Source organism: Ananas comosus, linkage group 9 (genome assembly GCF_001540865.1).
Source record: "Ananas comosus cultivar F153 linkage group 9, ASM154086v1, whole genome shotgun sequence".
Classification (NCBI taxonomy): Eukaryota; Viridiplantae; Streptophyta; class Magnoliopsida; order Poales; family Bromeliaceae; genus Ananas; species Ananas comosus.
In genome coordinates this window covers 5,238,874-5,260,906 of record NC_033629.1, presented here as the reverse complement: position 1 = coordinate 5,260,906, position 22,033 = coordinate 5,238,874, and the positions used below count along the sequence as shown (strand labels likewise).

At 38.0% G+C, this 22,033-nt stretch overlaps 1 protein-coding gene across 1 annotated transcript; it reads right to left on the bottom strand.

The window, feature by feature from the left end:
• Window positions 753-5,350, bottom strand: LOC109715427 (ribosomal protein S2, mitochondrial-like). Its single transcript, XM_020240403.1, has 3 exons — window positions 5,278-5,350; window positions 5,082-5,174; window positions 753-2,800 (listed from the first exon to the last, which is right to left on the bottom strand). The coding sequence occupies exons 1-3, from the start codon at window positions 5,348-5,350 to the stop codon at window positions 2,265-2,267; spliced, it is 702 nt and encodes a 233-aa protein (XP_020095992.1). The 3' UTR covers window positions 753-2,264.

Here is a 22,033-nt window from a genome sequence, read left to right as displayed (position 1 = left end):
GACGCATTAGGCATAGAGAGAAGTTCAATGAGTTTGAGAAGCACCACCCACCTCGTAGGCTTTCAAAGGTGCTCCGATGATTTTTTTGGAATTTTCAGACTCTTCATTCTTTACCTGCGGCATAACGAAGCCAAATTAGGCTTATATGTCTATAACTTTACATTGGCTTTTCGTAACATTAATCCGAGCGCACCAACGCGTCGGAAATACCCCCAATTAGGTTTCTAGAGGGTCAATTGCACTTAGAAATCCCCATGAGCAAAAGCCCCAATTTGGGTGCCCTAGCTCCATAGCATCATCAAACCTAGGGTTTGATCTCATTGAGAAGCAAAAGAAGCTTCATGGTACTCTAAAAAGTCCATTCTAACCATTACTAATTCAATCAAAACCCTAGTTTGGGTTTCACCATGAGAGGTGTTGAAGCTCACCTTCAAGCTTCACCTCTATACCAAACCATGGTTTTGATCTCAAAAGAAGCAAAAAGAAAGCTTCAAAGACTCTAAATACTCCATTAAAACCATTCCTAGGTTAATCCAAACCCTAGTTTGGAATTTAGCATGAGAAGAGGCAAAGCTTACCTCTAAACTCGCTCATTTTCCAAGCTAGAGAAGGAGAGAAGAGGTTTTCTTCTTCTCCTTGTCTTCTTCTTCACTTTCGTTTCCTTCTTTTCCTTCCTTTTCTTTCTTTCTTCTTCTTCTCCTTTACCTTCTAGAGAGAGAGAGGGAGAGAAGAGAGTGTTTNGGTCACTGCTATCACCTCCACGGCCTATCCTTCCCGTCCTTGACCTTCTATTCTTCCCGAACTCTATACCACTGGAACAACAACAAAAGGAAAGGATCTGAAAAAGGTCAATCCGGTCCTTCTAGTCATCATCCACGATCGGTGGTCAAGTCGACCTACTAACCTGATGCATAACGACCTACTCATTGGACCTACCTATTCGCTATTGACGCTCCATGGTTTCCCTAGTGCACTATCGTCGAGAAAAAGCTCCCCTCTCCATAGTTCTATCCCCACCTCTCGCTGTTTATCAATTTCATTTCAGAATCAATATTCGGCCAGCCCTCCCCGAGAGATGAAAAGCACTCGCCCGATTCTCCATCTCTGCCTTCTATCGCCACCTCGCACCTATGGAGCAGGGATCTCAGCATTGTAGAATAACTGCTTCCGATTGAATCAGATAATGCCCATCATCGGTGGGATGCCGCCAGTCGGTCAATAGCGAACGAGAGGTAAGATGCAGTGTCAGGAAGGGTTTTTGTCCCTCCCGATCGAGGTAGTTGATTCAGAAAGGGCAGACGGATGAAAGGGTAGAAAATTCCGTCCGTCCGTTTCGAATGGGGTGTTCTACCCTTCCATTCCTACTAACCCCTCCATAACTGGCTGGGGAGGAGATACAAGTGAGTTGTCCGTGGGGTATGGTACAAAGAAAGATTGCTGAATGCGATGGCGGCCTTCCCCGCCATGAAATGGAGCGTAGGAGTACCAGATACGAGATTCAATGTTCCGCTCGTGGCAATGTCCCCCGTGCGTGGAAATGTCATGTATTGCTAAGCATTGAATGGGGTTATTAGCTCCCCCCTCTCCCTCTCTCTCCCCGAGAACAAGCACCTTCGATTCAGTCGATAGCATGCGTAATTGTCTTTTTTTCTTTCCCTTCCGAAGCACTACCTGCGGCACGTGGATTTCTCCACCCGAATCAGGGATCATGGGAATCGACGGGACGGACATTGATAGAAGTCAGTCTTTCATCCTTATCTATATCTCCGGGAATCCCTTATTCCGAGGAGCGGACGTGGACTACGTAACACGTCCCTTGCCTCCCGGCTTATCATCGGATGCAGGTTACCGGTCCGTCCTTCCGAGCGGGTCCGTCCCCTCCCCCACTTCCCCCCTATGGAATTTAGCTTCACATGCTGCTTTATGTCTGTCCCTGCGACCCTGCTTACCCGGAATGTGACCTCCAGGAAGGCCCTCCTTCTGCTTCACCACCATTAACGATCGATTCTCCTTGTCCCGCCTCTCCCCGCCCGCTACACTCCCCTTTCTCCTCTTCCATTGCAAAAACAGGGCCTCGCCTTACGTCTTCAGATAAGGCGACGATGGAATTTCTTCTACCGTGCAACAAGACTACAAATGCAAATTTAAAACTCGCCTTTGTTTGCTCTCTGCATCGTCAGAGCGCCCCGCCCCGGGACGTTACGTTGGCTGCTGTGTACGAAGATTGTTCGCACTTGTTCCATCCAGCCCAGCCCGAAGTCGTACTATTCTTGTTCAATCCATAAACTGGTCTCACTAGCTGGTGACCACTCGACCGATCGACTAAAACCAATTCTTCTTGGAAAAGGTCGATCGATGAGTTCCTTCTTCTCCTTCATCGCAACGATTCTTCCCCGTTCAAGAATCACTGTTTTCGTGATCGAATGACGAAATAGATATACGAACTGTATAGGATCATTCGCTGGAATGGGATAAGTGATTCTTTTAAAGGATCCCAATGGGATCGTAGAATCAACTAAGGATGCAATAGGTATTTGTGATCGATCAGCTTCCAGTATGACCGAAGACTTTCTATCTGCATCCAGAATAACCACACAATCAGGTTCTTGGTTCAACCCTAAATTGATCTTCTTCTTTCTCGAACGGATTTTTTTCGGACTTGAACAAGAATTGGTCAAAAAAGCCCCGATCCTCCATTGAGAATCATTGATACAGCTCGCCATTTCTTCCATTATCTCATATAGAAATACATGATTGGTCTTTAAAAAGAAGGAACGGCCTTTTTGACGAATGGGAGATCCTANTTTGTGTAATTTGTCTCTTGTGCTTTTTTGTTTTTAGTGTCTCCATTCTGCAGTGGCTAACTAGACCAAGACGCAAAGCACTATCGAAAAACTGCTTTATATAAGTCTTGTAGGACTTTTTCAAAATTGGATTAGTGGAAATAACGTGAGGAACCTAGGCATTTTACAAGTAAAGGGATTTATGGTATCTTGAATACCAAGAAATCCCCCCACAAACCAAAAAATGGATCAGATTCAGGATGAATTCAGCCACGAGAGCCTAGTCAACCTATCAACAATCACCCATATAGCATCATGATTATTAGAACTTCTGGGCAAACCTGAGACAAAATCCATTGGTTTGTGTTCCCATTTCCATTCAAGAATAGCTAAAGGAATAGGCCGGCTGGTTTTTTGTGTTCCGCCTTGATTTGCTGACAAACTAAACATTTACATACAAATACAGTATTTTTTTTTCATATTATTCCACCAATAGTCTCTTTTTTCTTCAAGTTTTTATTTTATATTGATACATCTTGATTCTCGAGGGCAGAAAAGGAAAGTCAGCCTTCAACGTCCTGCCACTATCTTACTCCTATTCTATCTCAATGGGGAGAAGGAGAAGTAAAGGAAGGGAAGTTCCATCGTGCCCTAAGAAAAGGAACTTCTTGAGCTATTAGGCTATGTGCTTTTATACAGTGCGAGTTCATTTATGCTTGAGATTTGACGCAAGCAAGAAGGACTAGAATTCGGTAGCAAAATAATCTATTAGTTGAGTGCGGAGCTCGACCTTAATTGAGTGTTTTCCCTCCGGTAAGATGCCCTTTGAAAGGCTAAGACCAGTAGGTCAAGGTAAAAAGCTTCTTGGTTTTCAACTCCGAAGGTGACTTCACGGGACTAAGCAACTTGTCTAGTTTAGATTCTATTCTTTAATTTGATTTGAATATAGCAATAGCATCAACATGACACAAAAAAAGCGATATAGGCATCCAATTCAAAACCCGGCCGAAAGGCAAAAGGTGAGAAGGCCCTATGTTAGCGACAGCGACAACCCAATTAATTGGAGCTATACTACTAGCTAACTCTAGCCAGAGAAGAGATGAGGTTGGGGAGACGTAACAAGACATCTACATGAAGTCTAAATCGAAGTAGAAAGAAAAGTCTATAGTGGCTTTGTCAGGAGAATGATTTTTTTCTCGTCGAGGTTTCCTTAGTCTTCAGTCTAGCGTACTGCAAAGCGTTGTCCAAATTTTCTTTGTTGAAATTTGTTTCAAAAGTTTCGTGCTGTTGAAAATATGATTATTGTCAAAATTTATTATTGTTGAAATTTATTATAAAAGAAATGTGGAGTGAGGAAGGATGGGAAAAAAATAGTAAAGACAGTGATTCACCGTCTTTATAAAAACATGAATCATTTAACTATCTTTCTTTCTATCTCCACTACCTCACATTCCACTTATGTTCATTAGTTAGTAAAGGATGGAGTAGGTGGAAAAAGCTTAAAAGTTGTGAATAGTTCATCGCCTTATTAAAGGCGATGAACCATTCACCATTTTATTAGAAAATTTAGAAGGCGGTGAATCGTTCACTGTCTTCTTGAAGAGTTAGCCACAATGGCACTGAATTAGGGAAAAGGAAAGTCATTCGGCTAAATAATTTTTAACAGTATTATTTAGCCAATTATAAAATTTTGGGTAAACTTCAAATACCTCCCCCGTAGTTTCACACTCTCTCACTTAGTACCCTGTGGTTTAAAGTGTATCGAGCTAGCCCCTGTGGTTTCGCACTTTCTCACTTTAGTACCATGTGGTTTCATTTTTTTTCTTTTTATTCTCCATTTCACTAATTTTTTTCGTTAAATCAGTGGCAAAATTAAAATTAAAAAGGGTACTAAAGTAAATATTCGATAAATCTAGATAAGGTATCCGAAGTTTTTTTTGTATATAATTTAACCAAATATTAACGAAGGAAAAAAAAGTAGTGACAAAGTTAAAACTAAAGGGTACTAAAGTAAATATTTGATNTCTCGAATGAAAGTTCAATGATCTTTTGCCTTTGATGCTAAAACATTTGAGAAGCTCATCAAGTAGGTAAGGCTGTAGCAAAGGAGTAGACGAAAAGGTAGGCCTATCACCAGATAAAAGGTAGAGGGGCCAGATCCGGCATAAGCAGTAGTTGAACCAGCAGATGCTCTTGTTCACTACCCTTATTCGAACCGGCAACAGAGCTTGCAGCATACCTTCTGTTCCAAGCCATTGATCCAGCCGATGATTTTTTTCTCATTTCGAATATCCATACCTCGGTAACGAGATCCTGATTCCGATGAGTGAGATCCATCGCCTGCAGAGGTCGGATAGAAAACTGTAGCATCGTGGATAGAGTCATAGTTAGCTGCATCAGAGGCAGTACTACCAGCAAGCAAGAATTCATTCTTTCAAGCAGTTGAACCAGAATCCATTTAACGGAGTACAAAGGGTAAAAGGCAGTCGTTTACCCGGTTGAGGAAACAATTCCAAGTCTAGAAGCTGAGATGGCAGGCAGAGCTCAATCGGCGGGAGAAAGGACATCGAACCGAATAGGCGAATCGGGAATCCGGCCGATCAAAAGATATGAAATTAGGTTCTGATAAACAGAGCCCGTCACAAAAGACCAAAGCATGATTGTCCCGGGTGTCTGCAGGTGGAATAGGGGCAAGGGGGAAAGCCATCTATCGACTGCCATCCAAGCCGAGGGGAGGGAATGAAGTTCTGAAAATTAGGGCGAATGGGCGATTGGATTTCTCGTTCCATCGCTGTTCCCGGGCCCGGCAAGTCGGGCTCAAACCCCGATTTTCTCCCCACGCCCCGTTCGGAGAAGCAGAATGAGCTACAGACAGCAAGGAGTTGGGGCAAAACTACTACTGGGTGGCTGTATAACTTTATGTGGTCGGGACTGCTAAATCTTATGTCCAACTCCCATATTTATCATGTCCTCCACAACCCCAACTCGACTACTTCAATCTCGAGAGCCCTCGCCTTGTATGGGGTTCAAGCACTGGTTCAGTCATGTCATTATCATTCGAACATTCTCGATTGATAAGGCAAGCCGCTTTGGAGAAGATTCGGGAGATAGAATCGAATTGGTGGAGTGGTCGCCACGCGGACCGAACTACCACCGCATAGGAAAGCACCCCACCTCAATTTCACGCACGCAAAAGAGTTCTGTCTGTCAACAGCTTTCAACCTCACTTTATTCCCCGCCCCAAGTTGATTTTTAAGTAAATACCTATGAAATATGGACTTAACCATATCTCCTTCAGTCCATATTTCAACTTGCCCACCCCAGCTCGAAATTCATACATCTAAGGGATAGAGCATATGGTATAAACATGCTCCGCTGCAGAGGACGGATGAGAGATTCATTTCTCTGTGTGCGGGTTCAAGTCCCCCTCCGTCCCGGTAGGTCAGACCGAACACGACTCAATGTTCACTTTCCGGTGGGGTGGACTGCTTTCGGATTGGACGGGTGAGCGGGTGAATGCTGATAATTCCTGGGGGAGGTGACCTTTTTTCCGAAGGAGGTTATTGGAATTGGCCGAGGCGACACGCTCCAGAAGAGTTGGGAGTGCCCTTGTTGGTACCCGCGCCTTGGGCGATGGAAAGAGTTGTCTTCAGCAGTGCTTTCCATCCCTCAATTGTCTATCTGCGCCTCTCTTATCTGCTTATCCCTTCGATGAAACCGATTCTTCGATGGCCTTCCAACAATTCCTCCTCCCCCTATCAGGCGAGAAGTAAACCCCTCTGAGGGTGGGTTCCCCTCTACTTGTTCCAGCCGGTCCACCGGCTTCTGCGACTTCTTCGTTCGGGTGGCCTCTCCTTGTTTCAACGAGCGAAGGGAAGCCGATCTCTAATGATCCAATGAACTACTGACTCAGGCATTGGCTACGGTCTAGATCCCGATCCTTCGTTCAGGGGACAACAAGGGGCGGACTAGAGAGCTTCGGAATTCAATCGCGTCGAACGGGCTAAAAGCGATCAATAGCTCAGAGCAGTCACATTCTCTCGAAATTGGGTTTTCACAAAGAGAGAGGTCAGAGGAGTTATAGGACCATCCTCCTGTACACAGGGACGAGACTCTCCTTATATGCTCCGGTCCGTTTTGGATGCAAGAGTAGTTCAAAATGCAAGCTATAGCGAGAGATCACTACTTTGCCGTAAATTGATTAGAAAAAAAGGTTGCAGTCAGTAAAGAAATCTCAGTCAGTCAAAGCAGGACTCATTGCTAAAACAAGTTCTGTCTGCAGTGGAGATGTCGGATTATTATGTACTTTGGCCAATACCGGCCGCTACCTTGATACCGGAGTCCAGCAATTCTATAGCACGTACGCGTACTCCATCAAACAAAACTAGATAAAGAAGACGGCACCACCTATCCCATCGGATCAATCATCCTACCCTGCTGCAGTTACTGAAATGAATGGAATAGACAGTGAGGGAAATAGATATAAAGTATCTAAAAGTTGAGAGAGGGTTCTCTCCTATCGGTATACGCTTCTCCATTCCGGGACCGAACCAAGCCACTTTTATCTTTTGCCTATCCCNCACTCTCTCTCGCGCCCTGCTCCCGCTCCCGCTCGAGCTCTCCTCTCTCTCTCGGTCGCTCGCTCGCTCACCTCTCTCTCTTTAGCTCGCTGCCTCGCTCGCTCGCCTCTCTCTCTCACGCTACAGCGCTCGCCTCTCTCTCTCTTTAGCACGCTGGCGCCAAAATTTAGGGCAAAAGAGGGAAAACGTGAGGGGATAAAATGTGGGAGTGAGGTTAACACTGGTTTTTTTTTTTTTTAAACTAAGTTTATATCAGCCGTTGGATCAAGGAGTTGTAGGATCTACAACTCTAAATGGGGTGTATGGGTAGCACGACTCTATTGAAAAGGGGCAATTGCCTATATACCCCTGAAAAGTTTCCGGTTTTCTTATTTACCCCTCTTAGAAAGCAAATATTGAAAATACCTTTCTTATGTTCCAAGTTCTTTCTAATATACCCCTGGAGTTAAATTCCGTTAGTGAGATGTTAACAGTTGCCGTTATCTTTGAAAAATTATCATTTTGCCAATTCCAATATACCCTTATACTATAACTAACTTTTCTTATATACCCTCTATAGAGCAAATACTTTTCTTATTTGCCCTTCAAATATCAATTAATTAATTAAGCACGTCGGGAGCGAGCAGATGAACGGATGAGATCGATCGCAGCTAAACCAACCATGGTGACTGGAGGTATAGTTAGTTAATTCGGATTCGGCAAAAATTCGGTACGGATATAATTCGTCTTTTAATTTTTAAATTCGTTGAAAAATACAGCTAGAAAACGAATTCGGTAATTATTCGGATACGTGATTTATACGGGTATTATACATTCACCAATTAAAAATTCGGGATAAAAAATTCAGCTATATAATAATTAATATATATACTATATATATTATTATTATAATTTATATATATAGATTAAATATATTTAAATTATAATAAACATATATTAATAATATATAAGAGTTATATATTTAAAAATATTAATAAATAATCTCAAGAAAAAGACAATAAATGATTCAACGTCTTTTAAATTTTATTAAAGATGGTAAATAATTTACCGTTTCATAATTATTCTTTTATCCTAATATTGAGTTGGATGAAATAAAGTTATTAGACCAAATAAAATTTTCATAAAATCATTTGACAGCTTATAAATTTTTTAAAATTTTATTTTAAAAAACAGCCTGCTCCAAGACCCTATTGTCACCGGTGAGCTCCATTTCAATTTGCGTCCCATACCCGTCACTATTGTTGCATGAGACAGTTTAGTTATTAGGTTAATTGCATATAAATTTTTGCAAATGTAGTGGATTACAAATATATTTCTGCAAAGTTCAACTTTTATATGTTATTTCTGTAAAAGTCATAATGTTTTCAAATATGTTCATACCGTTAGAATCTGTTAGAAAAATTTAGTTAATCATAGGTTAAATACTTAACCCAAATCCAGTTCCCTAGCTTCGTGAGTGGAAAACAAAGGAAGGTAGTAACATAGGGCTTTTTCCCAGTGCCTCAAGGATCACGACTTCTGCCTTCTCAGGATCTGCTAACTCAGCAACAAAGAAGAAGCGTAGTTTACATTATACATTTTTCTCTTAATCAAAACACTAGCAATGAGAACTCTTCTTTTTCTTTCTTTTCCTCTTTCTTGTCCTCTCTCTCCTTTATGTTAGTTTTGAATCCATAACTTGAATTTCTTCATCTTTATTCATTCACGACGCATGTTGCTTTACCCATATCAAACACGTGTTGTTTTTCCATTCAATTTTCTTTTTTTTTTTTGCGCAAGAAAAAAAGTTTATGAAAAAAGGAGTGAGAAAAGAGGTTGTAACAATAGTGGAATGTGTTGGATTTTAAAAAAGAAAAAAATGAAGAAGAAAATGGTCACCGAAAATTTTTTGGGAGGGCATTTTTGCATAATTATAACTATTGCGGCTTTTGGAGAGATATATTGATGATGTCAAAATTGACATTTTACTTATTTGCTATTAAAATATAAATAATTTTCTAATGGTAATAAATCAGAGGGATATATTAAAAAGGGCATGATGGTACGACCCAGTTCCATAAGAACAAAACTGTTGAGCCAACACGCCCAAATGCTTAAGCCAGTTATTGATTATAGTGTCGTAAGTATATATAACCCATGACAACCCATTCCATTCCGGATATGGACTATTGGGTTACAGACTTCCCGTTTTAAGGCCCTGGACGTCCTCGATCAGTCCTCCACCAAAGCCAAGATCCCAGGCTATGTGACTCGTCTCGCTGCCGTCATCAGACTGGCTCAGCGAGACTCACACATGTCAAGCTGTGTGAACCGGCTCTGAGGGAGGGGCGGAGCGGGGGGGGGGGGGGATTACAAAATGTAACTACCCAAGAGCCAATAGGCAACATTAACTCGTGAGTCCAAACCACGCAAAAGGCTTAGCCAGTATTTCCTAGTCTAAAGTATATAACCAATGACAAACCTTCCATCCGATGTGAGGATTTGGGTTACAGTGGCAATTGCTATTATACTGAAAGCTTTCGGTTTTCTTATTTACGCTCTTATAGAAATATATTGAGAATCTTTCTTATTAGACAATTCTTATATCTAATTACACCTGCGAGTTAATATTAGTTAGGAGATGTTACAGTTGCATTATCTATTGAAAATATCCTTTTGCCAATTCAATATACCTTATACATAACTAAAACTTTTCATTATATACCCTTCTAGACAGATACTTTTCTTATTTGCTTTCAAAATATCATTAATTATTAAGCAGTCGGGCGACGCAAATACGATAAGTATGATCGAGCATAACAACCTTTGGTGTGGAGTTAGTTAGTTAATTCGGATTCGGCAAAAAAATATCGAGGATACGATATAATTCGTTTTAATTTTTATTCGTTTGAAATAATACGATAGGAACAAATTCGCAATTATTCGGATACTGGATTATGGTATTATAGCTTTCCCAATTAAATTCGGGATAAAAAATTAGCGTATATAATAATTATAACTAATATATTTATTATATTTATTATGATTAAATAATTTAAATTATAATAAACATAATTAAATATATAAGAGTATATATTAAATATTAATAAATATTACAAATTTTAAATAAATTATATAAGAATATCTTATTAAAATATAAATAATATGATATTATATTTTATAATAAATTTATACTAATACTAATATATATATAATAGATATTATATATATATAATATATATAAATATAGTATAATATTATATATATATATATATATATATATAATGAGAGGGAGGTCCACCGCATTCGGTCCATGAGGCCAAACTAGCCTCGTGGACTGCGCAAACCCGCTGCTGCCCTCCGCGCACAACACTGCGCCATTTCACCCCTCCGCGCACAACACCGCGCCCTCTTGCTCCAGGCATGCGAACGGCCCCGGGCGGATAGCACGCAGACAGCCTCGGGCGAGCCGTTTTTTTTTGTGCGAATGAGGCGAGGCTTCTTGGGCGCAGAGGTGAAGGTGGAGGAGCCGGCGCCGAGGTTGGCGGTGGTGGCGACTGGATGCCGGAGGCGGCGGCGCCGGGCTTGAGGGTAATGAGGCTAAGTTGGGAGAGAAAGAGATGATAACTTAAGAGAATAGTTTAATAAAGTACGGGCAAAATAGGTATTTTAATTAGGTTTTAACTATGGTATACATTTAATCCATGTTTAATCCGAGTTAGTTTAACAGGGGATAATTACGGGGATATTTGGGAATAACGGTGGAACATATGAGGGGTATTTTAGAAAGAAAAAAAAAAAAGTAGGGGTAAATCGAATATTTTCAAACGTATGAAGCGTATATAGGCAATTATCCTTATTTAAAAATATGGTTAATTTCATACAGGTCCCTGCAAACATGATGAATAGCAGATATATCCCTGTAAAGTTCAACTTTTATAAGTTATTCCTGCAAAAGTCCTAATGTATTCAGATATGTCCCTGCCGTTAATACTCGTTAGAGAAATCTAGTTAACCTTAGTTAAAATACTTAACAGTGGTAAGTTAATAAGGTAAATTGGCATTTTTACTCTTCTTCCTCTTCCCCTTCCTCTTCTTCTTCCTATGCTTCTCTTCCTCTTCCTCTTCCTCTCATGCTTCTTCTTCTTCCTTTTTTTCTTCGTATCCTCATTTTCCTCCTTCTTCTTCGTCGTCATCGTTGATGATCTGATCGTCGTCGCCGTCATAGTGCCCGCGTGGGCCGTCGTCACGGGCGTCTCCGACGGCATCGGCTGCGCCTTCGCCTTCCGCCTCTTCCTTATCCTCATTTGTCGCAACCCCGACAAGCTCCGCAAGGTCGCCGTCGCCGTCGCCGCCGTCGCCGCCATCCGCTCCCACAGCATGAAGAGGAAGAGGAAGATGAAGAGGGCAAGGGCAAAATAGTCATTTCACAATTCTACTGTTAAAAAATTAACAGCTCTTTAACAGATCCAAACCAGAAGGATATATCTGAATACATTATGGCTTTTGTAGAGATAATTTATGAAAGTTGAACTTTGCAGGGATATATCTGCTATTCATCATGTTTGTAGAGACCTGTATGAAATTAACCTTTAAAAATATTAGAACTTTTGTATGGACAATATATAAAAATTAAATTTTATAGGGATATATTTGTAATTCACTATATTTGCAGTTACCTATATGCATTTAACCCTTCCACTCTTGCCACCATGCCCTAATGGGTTGTTTGGTTTTCCAAAAAAAAATATTTTAAAATATTTTTTTAACTAAAAAAATATTTTTCGTCCATTTATTTTGCAAGAAAAGTCGGTTTTCTTTTTTATTCTCAAATTTCATGGAGAAGTGTTTTATAATTTTAAAAATATTATTTGAAAAATAAAAAGCTAAGAAAGGACGTTTTTCATGAAAACATTTTTTCTCAAAGAAAAATAATTTTTTAGAATTTTGAGAGGAATCAAACAACCCTTAAAAGTTGTCCCAATTACTTTTAACAGTTCGTAAGTCTCGCATTTCACATTTCTAGGAAAAATGTGAAAAAAATATTTGGAAAAAAAGTTTTTTTGTGGAAAACTCTTTTTTAGTTTCTTGCCTGTTTGATTCTTGCAAAAACTAGTATTTTTGGAAAAAAAAAATCTAGATTATATAAAAAACTAGTGTTTTTTATTTTTTGAAAACAAAATAGAAAAAATAATAGTTTTCTATGAAAATTTGAAAAAAAAAATTTCCAAAAAAAATAGTTTTTCTTGAAACTGAACATGCAGAAAAGCTAAAAAAAAAAGTTTTCCGTGAAAAGATATTTTTTTTCTAAAAATTTTTCTCCTTAGAAAATGAAAATGTATAATTTTTACACTAAAAATGGAGTCGTAAATCTCGTACAGTCGCGGACAATTAAAGGAAATAAAGATTTCCAATTATTTCGTCAATGTAGAAATTTGAGATAAGAAAAATTAATAGTGAAGAGATGTAAACCATAATGACTTCAGGGTGCGTTTGGTTCGAGTTATCCTGGCAGGATTACAGGCAATCCTGCCAGGATAACTATGTTTGGTTAATCCGCTATGTAATCTAATCGTTAATGTAGGATTACAAATCGAGCAGGATTACATCGAAAATATTAACGGGAGGGGGGTCGTGTATCTTACATTACTGAAACCCGTTAATACTACATATTATGTAAAATGACAATTTTACCCTCCAACAACCCCAAATCTAATTAACGGTATTATTTTCATCTCTCTCTCGCCTTCCCCCGGCCCTCTCTCTCGCATGCCGCTTTCTCTCGCTCTCTCTCTCTCATCTCCTCTCTCATTAGTTTCATCTCCTCTCAACACTCGCCACGACACACTATCAAATCTCCTAATCGTCGTCCTCCGGGCCCCTCAAAGTAATATATAAATCGATCTCCTTCCATCCTTCGTCATTTCTCACAAAAAAAATAATCAAAGACCAAGTGCAATTAGAAAAAACTATACTTTTATTCAGATTACCAAATTTTATAAACACTGATATCCAAACATAGTTATCTCAATAAACACTGTAACTAAGTATTACATTACTGTATAAACCAAACCTCTAATCACATAGATATCCACGCCGAATCCAAGATAACTAATAATATCGAATACTGGTAATATTACATCACCCGAACCAAACGCCCCGGGGTAACACTTTTTTACCCTTTTAAATATAAACATTAATATTAATAGAGAAAATACAAAGTAATTTTTTGTTGGCAAAACTTGTACTTACTTTTTGAAATAAACAAATATATGATAACATATTTGACTTGCAAAATAATTAAAATATTTCATAAAATCGTCAATTTTCTTAATGATACTAGTCAATTTTTTGTTTGTATAGGTTGATTTCATAATTATTACATGAAAAAATGAATATAACTTTGTCAAGAATAACCAGTACTAAATATTATATTCAAATACTATGAATACTATTACAGCTTATAAATATTTATATATTAAATTATATATATATATATATATAAATATATATAATATATATATATATATTATAATATATTTTATTATATATATTAAATATGTAATTATAATAAATTGTATTCAAATTTAGTCCAATATATATTAATAATATTGTAAATTGACATCGGAAATACTTAATACCTAATAATTAAGCTATAAACTAATAATTAACTTCCTGCAATTCCACGCATAGACGGAAGCACAGGACGCAGTGGACGGTACTCGTCAAGTTCAGAGGCATTAGGAGAAAAAAAGTAATAATCAATTTCAAAGCCTGCCAGATTTATAGGCATGTAAAGGAGCCTTTATATAAAATACCACTCCTCATAATAAACAAATTGTTAATGCAAAACTAAATATTAAAAATTTATTTGTAAACTAACCATTCTTCGCGCCAACTAGCGCCAACGTCAGAGTTCTACAAAGCAAACTGATCGTTACGATCGTTTTCCTTATTTTTAAAAGCGGGACCCCATGTTTCCCGCTTACTCATATTCTTTTTCAAGCGGTAATCGTCACCGTCTCCCCATCTTCTTTAAACGTAAAGTTCGTTCACCGCTTTTCCACCATTAATACTTTTTAATGGAAACGGTAATAGTTAACGCCTTCACAACACTTATTTCTATTTCTTTTATATCAAATCCATATAATTTAACAACTTTAAATCTAATAATTATCATAATAAATTCCAATAAAGAGCCACACCTTAAATCTGTATAATACTTATTATAAGATTCTATGCCAAAAATAAATCAGAGTATTAAACATTATATATATTAAAGGTTTTTTAAGATTCAATTAATTGTTAAATTTTATTGGTTTGTAGGTGATAATATGAATATAGATAAATAAATAGAAATAACTATGGAAAAGCGGTAAATGATCACGCACCTTTCAAAAAAATAAGAACCTGCGAACGATTCACCGCTTTAAAAAGAGAATACGGATAACGATTCCACCTGCCTTTAAAAGAAATCTGACGTGGCGCCGACGTGGCGAAAGAGAGTTATTTACAAATAACAATTTGTGGGTATTCGCAATTTAAATTTAGAGTTTTTTATAAAAAAGTCCATGTGAAAACGTCTGTCCGGCCCGGCACAGCCGCACGCCGAGGTTAATAGCACGAGGCGCATAGCACCCTCCGGTCCGACGGTCCGGACTTCGGCCGTGCTGCGGAAAAAACCTAAGTGATGGCCGCGACACAATAGGACCGACAATATGCCTGGGTTCGAAGCCGAGGCGAAAGAGTGCCCGCTTGGCCGTGCCAGCCGGCCAGCCAGAGGCCCGGCATCCCCACGTCTTGTGCGGTTTAGCTTCATCTGGGAGAAGAACCCTAAGGCAGATCTGGGAGTACTGGGTTGGTCCAATGACGCAATAGTTAGTTTGTCCATGACCAAAAACATCTTAATTTTTCTTCAACATAAACTAATACAAATATATTATTAATTTAAAATATTTATATTATAATTATTTTTATAAACTTTAAATTTAATCAAATATCAATTAAATAAATGTTTAAATTGATTTTATATATTTTTTCAAAAAAAAAAAAATATTTAAGAGCGGCCCAGAGCACAGCCTGTCGACCACGCCATCTTCCGGCCGTAAAGGTCTGCCGGGCTTAAGGCTAAATACGCTCGCCCATAGGCCCGCCTGCAATTTGAAACCAAGAAACGGGTTGGCGCAGCCGCTCATATCTTATTCCGCCCAGCTAATGTGAGCCGTCCGGACCGGCACGGCCCACATTAACCCTACTGTTCACTAGAATTTTCCAAATAAACTGTATTCCAGATGGAAAGAATTATTAACATTATCCAAAAAAAAAATAGAATAACCGGCTTTGATGGGAATAAAATATTCTAAAAGATATTTTTATTTGGCAGAATAACGAGAATAAAATAAATTATTCTACAGTTATTTCTTTACCAAACTAATAAAAGAATAAAAGTTGAGAGAGCAATTTCAAAATAAAGAATAGTGGGTAGGGACTTGGGAGTCTTCCATACATTTTTTGGCGATCTCAAATATAGTTTTCAAAATTATAAAATATCATGAATATCTCTTTAAAATTAATTGTCAATAAAATTTTTGTCGTTGTTGTAACGCCTTGGGATCACTTCAAAGAGCCGCTCGGAGGTGAGAGATAGGCCTGCCGAACTATCACGCTCCGTGACCGCCAATTTGGTCGGTTCGGACCGGTACACAGACGCCGAACGAACAGAACCTTCTCTTTTCGCCTAAGGCTCCACAACAATCAAACATGTATAAGAAAATGCCCAGAAAAAATTTCAATATATATGGCTTGCACGAGGGCAAGCAACACGAGCAAGTGAAAGCAAACTAATTAAAACATTCATACATTGTATCTTGATTATTTTAAATCAAATACAAAGCTTGCATTGTTATTACATACATACATTCTCAACATATACATTTGCCATCTCTCAAACGAATAATTTTACATTTTTCTTTCATTAACTATAAATAGATTAAATGTATAAGGTACAACTATACTCAATGGATGTTCGCTATCTATTAAGCGCTGTCCAGGTCACGATCCTCTACCACCCCGCACGCGCTAGAACCTGTATGGTTAGTGGGGTGAGAACTACTGAAAGTTTTCAGTGGATTCGGCTACCGACCTCGGCGACTCATCCACTAGGTTTACTCAGGCATATGTAGGCAAGAAAAGATAACAAATAGTAACCAACTATATCTACTACAATGTCTGTATAAAGCTGGAAAGAACAATATATAACTCATGAAGTTTATGCATGCATGCTATCATATTACCATTACCCAATTAACTTGGTTAACCATTTGGTTAACATCAACTCACCAACCAAATCCCTTTTGTCGGGGAGGATTTCGTTACAACCCGACGGGACCTTCTACTAGGGAGAATTCCACTACCAACCCAGTTGATGACAACTCCGGAGCTCATCGCCCAAGGTGGAGCGATCTACCTCGAGCATTAGACTACTTGTGGGTACGATCCAATCCTCACTTAGAGGATACAATACTACACTTTAACTAGCTCTTTATGCTATATTTAACATTTCCAATTCTAGATGCTAATCAGTTCATCTAGTTATAATGCCACGAAAATTACAAGTTCATTTTCCTTGTTTAGCATTCACAATCCTCGATGCTATTTATTCACACTAGTCATCATGTCACCTTGTTTTCTATTGTCATGGTCCAATACAAGTTCATACATCTATAGGGTTTTATACTCATGGTCCTTATCGTTCCACATGTTTTCTACATTGGAAGTATACCAACTTGTTCACATTTAGCCACAAGCTAACCTCAACTCTATAATGCATGAATATCAACTAAACATATACATGTATGCACAAGAAAAGTGACATAAACATAATAGGTCATTTGATGACTTCGGAAAGCACCACCCACCTCTAAGGGATGCCGGACTGCGAGAAAACCATCTCTCGCGATTTATGAATGATCACACTCCTCGCTCGCGACAAATGAAGCCAAAATGAGGTTTTTCCTCACTAGCTTGCCATAGGCTAGTTGGAACGCCGATTCGTGCTTCCCAACGCGTCGAACTTTCCTTCATTTAGGATTACAAGAGATCAAACTCATGTTGTATCTTTACTCCTACAACTTTCACATCTAACCCAAGAACTCACATATAATACACAATACATAGCTCTTTCTAGGTTTCCATGACAAAATAAACTCTAACAACCAAGAAATCTCTTCTTAGGGTAATTAGAACAAACCTTACTAAAGAAACATGAGAGACCTACCTCAGGTATCCTCTCCACCAGAGTAGCCTTGTTCTTGAACTTCCTCACAACCAAAACCCCAACTTTACAAACCCTCTCTTTCAAATCCCCTCACAATAGGTTCTAGAGAGAGAAGGTGAAAGAGATAAGAAGGAAGGTGGGAGAGGGAGTTCCTGCACGTATGCAGCTGGCGGAGGACCTGGGGTTATAGATAAGATTAAACAATTGCAATTAAGCCCCCCACAAAAGTTGTAATTCATATTACAATGCAGTCAGTTTTCGGGGCTGGGTACCGGTACTCCCCTAAGTTGGTACCGGTACTCAGTACAAATCCTGCAATTTGGCAGCAACCAAGTTCCGGGGTCAATTCTCGCGCCCAATTCACGCCGAACACATCTAAACACCTCTGAAACACACCATTAACCATCCCCACGCCTCCAAATTGACTTGGGGATGCCACAACATACACTCATGCCTCACTTTGATCAATTCAATTAAAGTTAGCTTCGTAACCCGGAGATTCAGTATATTACACGAACAGACAGTGTTTTTCCTGCCTATAGCAGTAGCATACCATAATCTATACATCACATGCAAGATTATGTATAATAAAGTATCAGAGTGAAAGCTTGTTTATTATTGACTTTTTCAAGTTTTCAACTTTATCCTCTTTTTTTTTGAACAATTTCAAGACCGAGGTGAATTAATATTTGTCATCTCTCATAGTATAAACAAGTACATGTTTCTTTGTTCCAAAATAGTTCTCCGCACTTATGGGGGGAAATGAGTGGAGCTTGAGCGAGCTTGCCTCAGCTCAAGCTTGGCTTGAAATTAATTTCGAGCTTAAATTTAAGCTCAAGCTCGAATTGAAATTAATTCGAGTCGAGCTCGAGCGAGTCTAACTTCGAGTCGAGCGAGCTCGAGCCCTAAATGAGCTGCTTGGAATTTTTAATATTGTGCAATCTATAGTTTAATTTATAAAATATTATCTAAAATTTGATACAAAATATGTCTAATAGTTCAACATACAAAATAAATGCATGGAATACGATATTATAAAATTTTAAAAAATTAGAGGAAACCATTCTGCGAACAAGTGAAAACTAAATGCTGGTTTGGTTTTGTGGGTTATTGGCCCAATAACCTAAACTCTGTATATATACATATAACTAAAATACTTAATATATAGGGTAAACTTCAAATACTATCCCTGTGGTTTCTCTTTTTCTCACTTTAGTACTGTGTGGTTTAAAGTGTACCAATTTAATACTCTATGGTTTTATTTTTCTCTTTTCGTCAGCTCATCTGTTAACATTCCGTTAAATTATATATAAAAAACTTCAGATACTCCACTTAAGTTTATCGAATATTCACTTTAGCACCTTTTAGTTTTAACTTTATTACTGATTTAATGAAAAAATTAGTGGAGGGGATAATAAAAAGTGAAAAATAAAACCATGGGGTACTAACTTGATACACTTTAAACCATAGGGTACTTAAATAAAAAAAATGTAAAACCACATGGGTGGTATTTGAAGTTTTTCCTAATATATATATGTATATATAGAGAGAGAGAGTTCGGCTACTATACTTTTATGAGTATGGACCCCTTTGTACTCATAAGTTTCGACGGTTAGATCTATCCCTTTGATTATTTTCACTCGTTAAATTATACTATTCAACCAACTACTCACTCAACCCTAAGGGACCACTATCATTCTAACCAGAGAACTCTATCATCCTAACCTCACATCTCTTCATCCAACAGCTGAAAATTTANAAGTAGAACTAACGGCAGAAAACTCGATAGCACCAAGCGCTTGATACTATCGATAGTATAGTAGCCGGACTATATATATATTAATTCGAGCTTTTCAAGCCTAATTCGAGTGAGCCGAGTAATACTCAAGCTTGGCTTGAAATAAATTTTGAGCTTTTTTTTTTTTTGGAGCTCGACTAATCTTAGGCTCAAGCTTGGCTTGAAATTAATTCGAGCCGAGTTCGAGCGAGCCGAATATCAAGCCGAACGCGAGTCGAACACTAGCCGGCTCACTCATTTGACAGCCCTATCCACAGTAGACCGACGCAGGTGGCGTCTATCTAACTCAACAGCATCCTTATTGCGATTGCGTGCCTCACTGGCAATAGATTTGCAAAATAACAACAATAATAAGGTGAGAACTTAAAACAAGTTTCTAGTTGGTGCAATCACCAAAAGTAACAATCTACATTCACTCGGTTCAAAAGAGGTGTTATAGAAAATAACAAGCAAGATATGAAGCTATTATTACTAATAGTAAGAGATATACAAGGATGCCTATACTTTGCCTTACTATTAATAATAATAGTAAGTTTTTATCTACATTCATTCGGTTCAAAAGAGGTGTTATAGGAAATATAACAAGCAAGATATGAGGTTATTATTNGCATTACGTTTTAAACTGGTGCGAATAAACTGTATTTTAAATCTTGGTAGAAATTTAGTTTTTAAATAATAATATGAAATTCCTCTAATTTAAATTTCACTTTTAAATTTTAAGTATTTAATTTTTAAATCGTATTTAGAAATAAAACTATTTCTAAAATTTTAATAATTTAAATTAATGCATAATTTGAGAAGCACTAAAACATTTAAAGTAGATTCCTAAATTAATGCCTAATAATTGCATAAATTTGGTTAATCAATTAATTTCCTAAATTAGTGCTAATTAATGCAAAAATTTAGGACCTCAATTAAAAGTTTGGGAAAACTTCAAAAACCCCCCTTGTGGTTTCAATTTTTTTCACTTTAATACCCTGTGGTTTAAAATGTATCAAGTTAGTACCCCGTGGTTTCTCACTTTATCACTTAAGTACCCTGTGGTTTAAAGTGTATCAAGTTAGTACCCTGTGGTTTTGCACTTTATCACTTTAGTACCCTGTGGTTTTAATTTTGTATCAAGTTAGTACCCTATAGTTTTTTAAATCACAAGGTACTAAAGTGATAAAGTGTGAAACCACAGGGTACTAAAGTGATAAAGTGCAAAACCGCAGGGTACTAGCTTGATACATTTTAAACCACAGGGTACTAAAGTGATAAAGTGAGAAACGACAGGGTACTAACTTGATACACTTCAAACCACAGGGTACTAAAATGAAAAAGTGTGAAACCACAGGGGGGGTTTTTGAAGTTTTCCCTAAAAGTTTCTTTAAATATTGTATTATTTAATTACCAAACTAACTTTGAATAAAATAATTCTTTTACCTGCTAAGTATTAAAGTTACATTTTTACCCTCTATTAATCAACGGTTAAGATCTTTTTTAATTTTTTTCAAAAAAAATACCGAATCATTTCTCTAAATATAATTAGGCTACTATACTATTAATAGTACTAAGCACTTGCTATTAGATTTTTGGCTCTTAGAATGTAGTGGTCCTCGAGAGTTGAGTAAGTGGTTAGTTGAATAATGTGATCTAACGAGTGAAAATAGTCAAAGAAGTAGAACTAACGGCAGAAAACTCGATAGCACCAAGCGCTTGATACTATCGATAGTATAGTAGCCGGACTATATATATATTAATTCGAGCTTTTCAAGCCTAATTCGAGTGAGCCGAGTAATACTCAAGCTTGGCTTGAAATAAATTTTGAGCTTTTTTTTTTTTTGGCTCAAGCTCGACTCATCTAATTTCGAGTCGAGTTCGAGCGAGCCGAATATCGAGCCGAACGCGAGTCGAACACTAGCCGGCTCACTCATTTGACAGCCCTATCCACAGTAGACCGACGCAGGTGGCGTCTATCTAACTCAACAGCATCCTTATTGCGATTGCGTGCCTCACTGGCAATAGATTTGCAAAATAACAACAATAATAGGGTGAGAACTTAAAACAAGTTTCTAGTTGGTGCAATCGCCAAAAGTAACAATCTACATTCACTCAGTTCAAAAGAGGTGTTATAGAAAATAACAAGCAAGATATGAAGCTATTATTACTAATAGTAAGAGATATACAAGGATGCCTATACTTTGCCTTACTATTAATAATAATAGTAAGTTTTTATCTACATTCATTCGGTTCAAAAGAGGTGTTATAGGAAATATAACAAGCAAGATATGAGGTTATTATTAACAATAGTACAAGGATGCCTATACTATGCCTTTACAAAGTTATGAAGTGCCAATGCTTTGTTCAACTTGTTTAGTATCCATGCATCATGTTATCAAGAAGAAACTACCAATATATTACACAATTACCTTGATCGACGCTAAGATCCGGTCTTAACTTCCTCCCTAAAGCCTCAGGGGGAATCGAGAATAATTGAACTACTCTTCATTTGGCAGGCATAATGTGTCGAAAATAATCGAACTACCTCTAACTCAACACATAAGGGAGCTGATAATTATAGAACTACTCCCACAACGACACTTTCCGGATGCTCTCAATTTGTAAAGTCGTGATA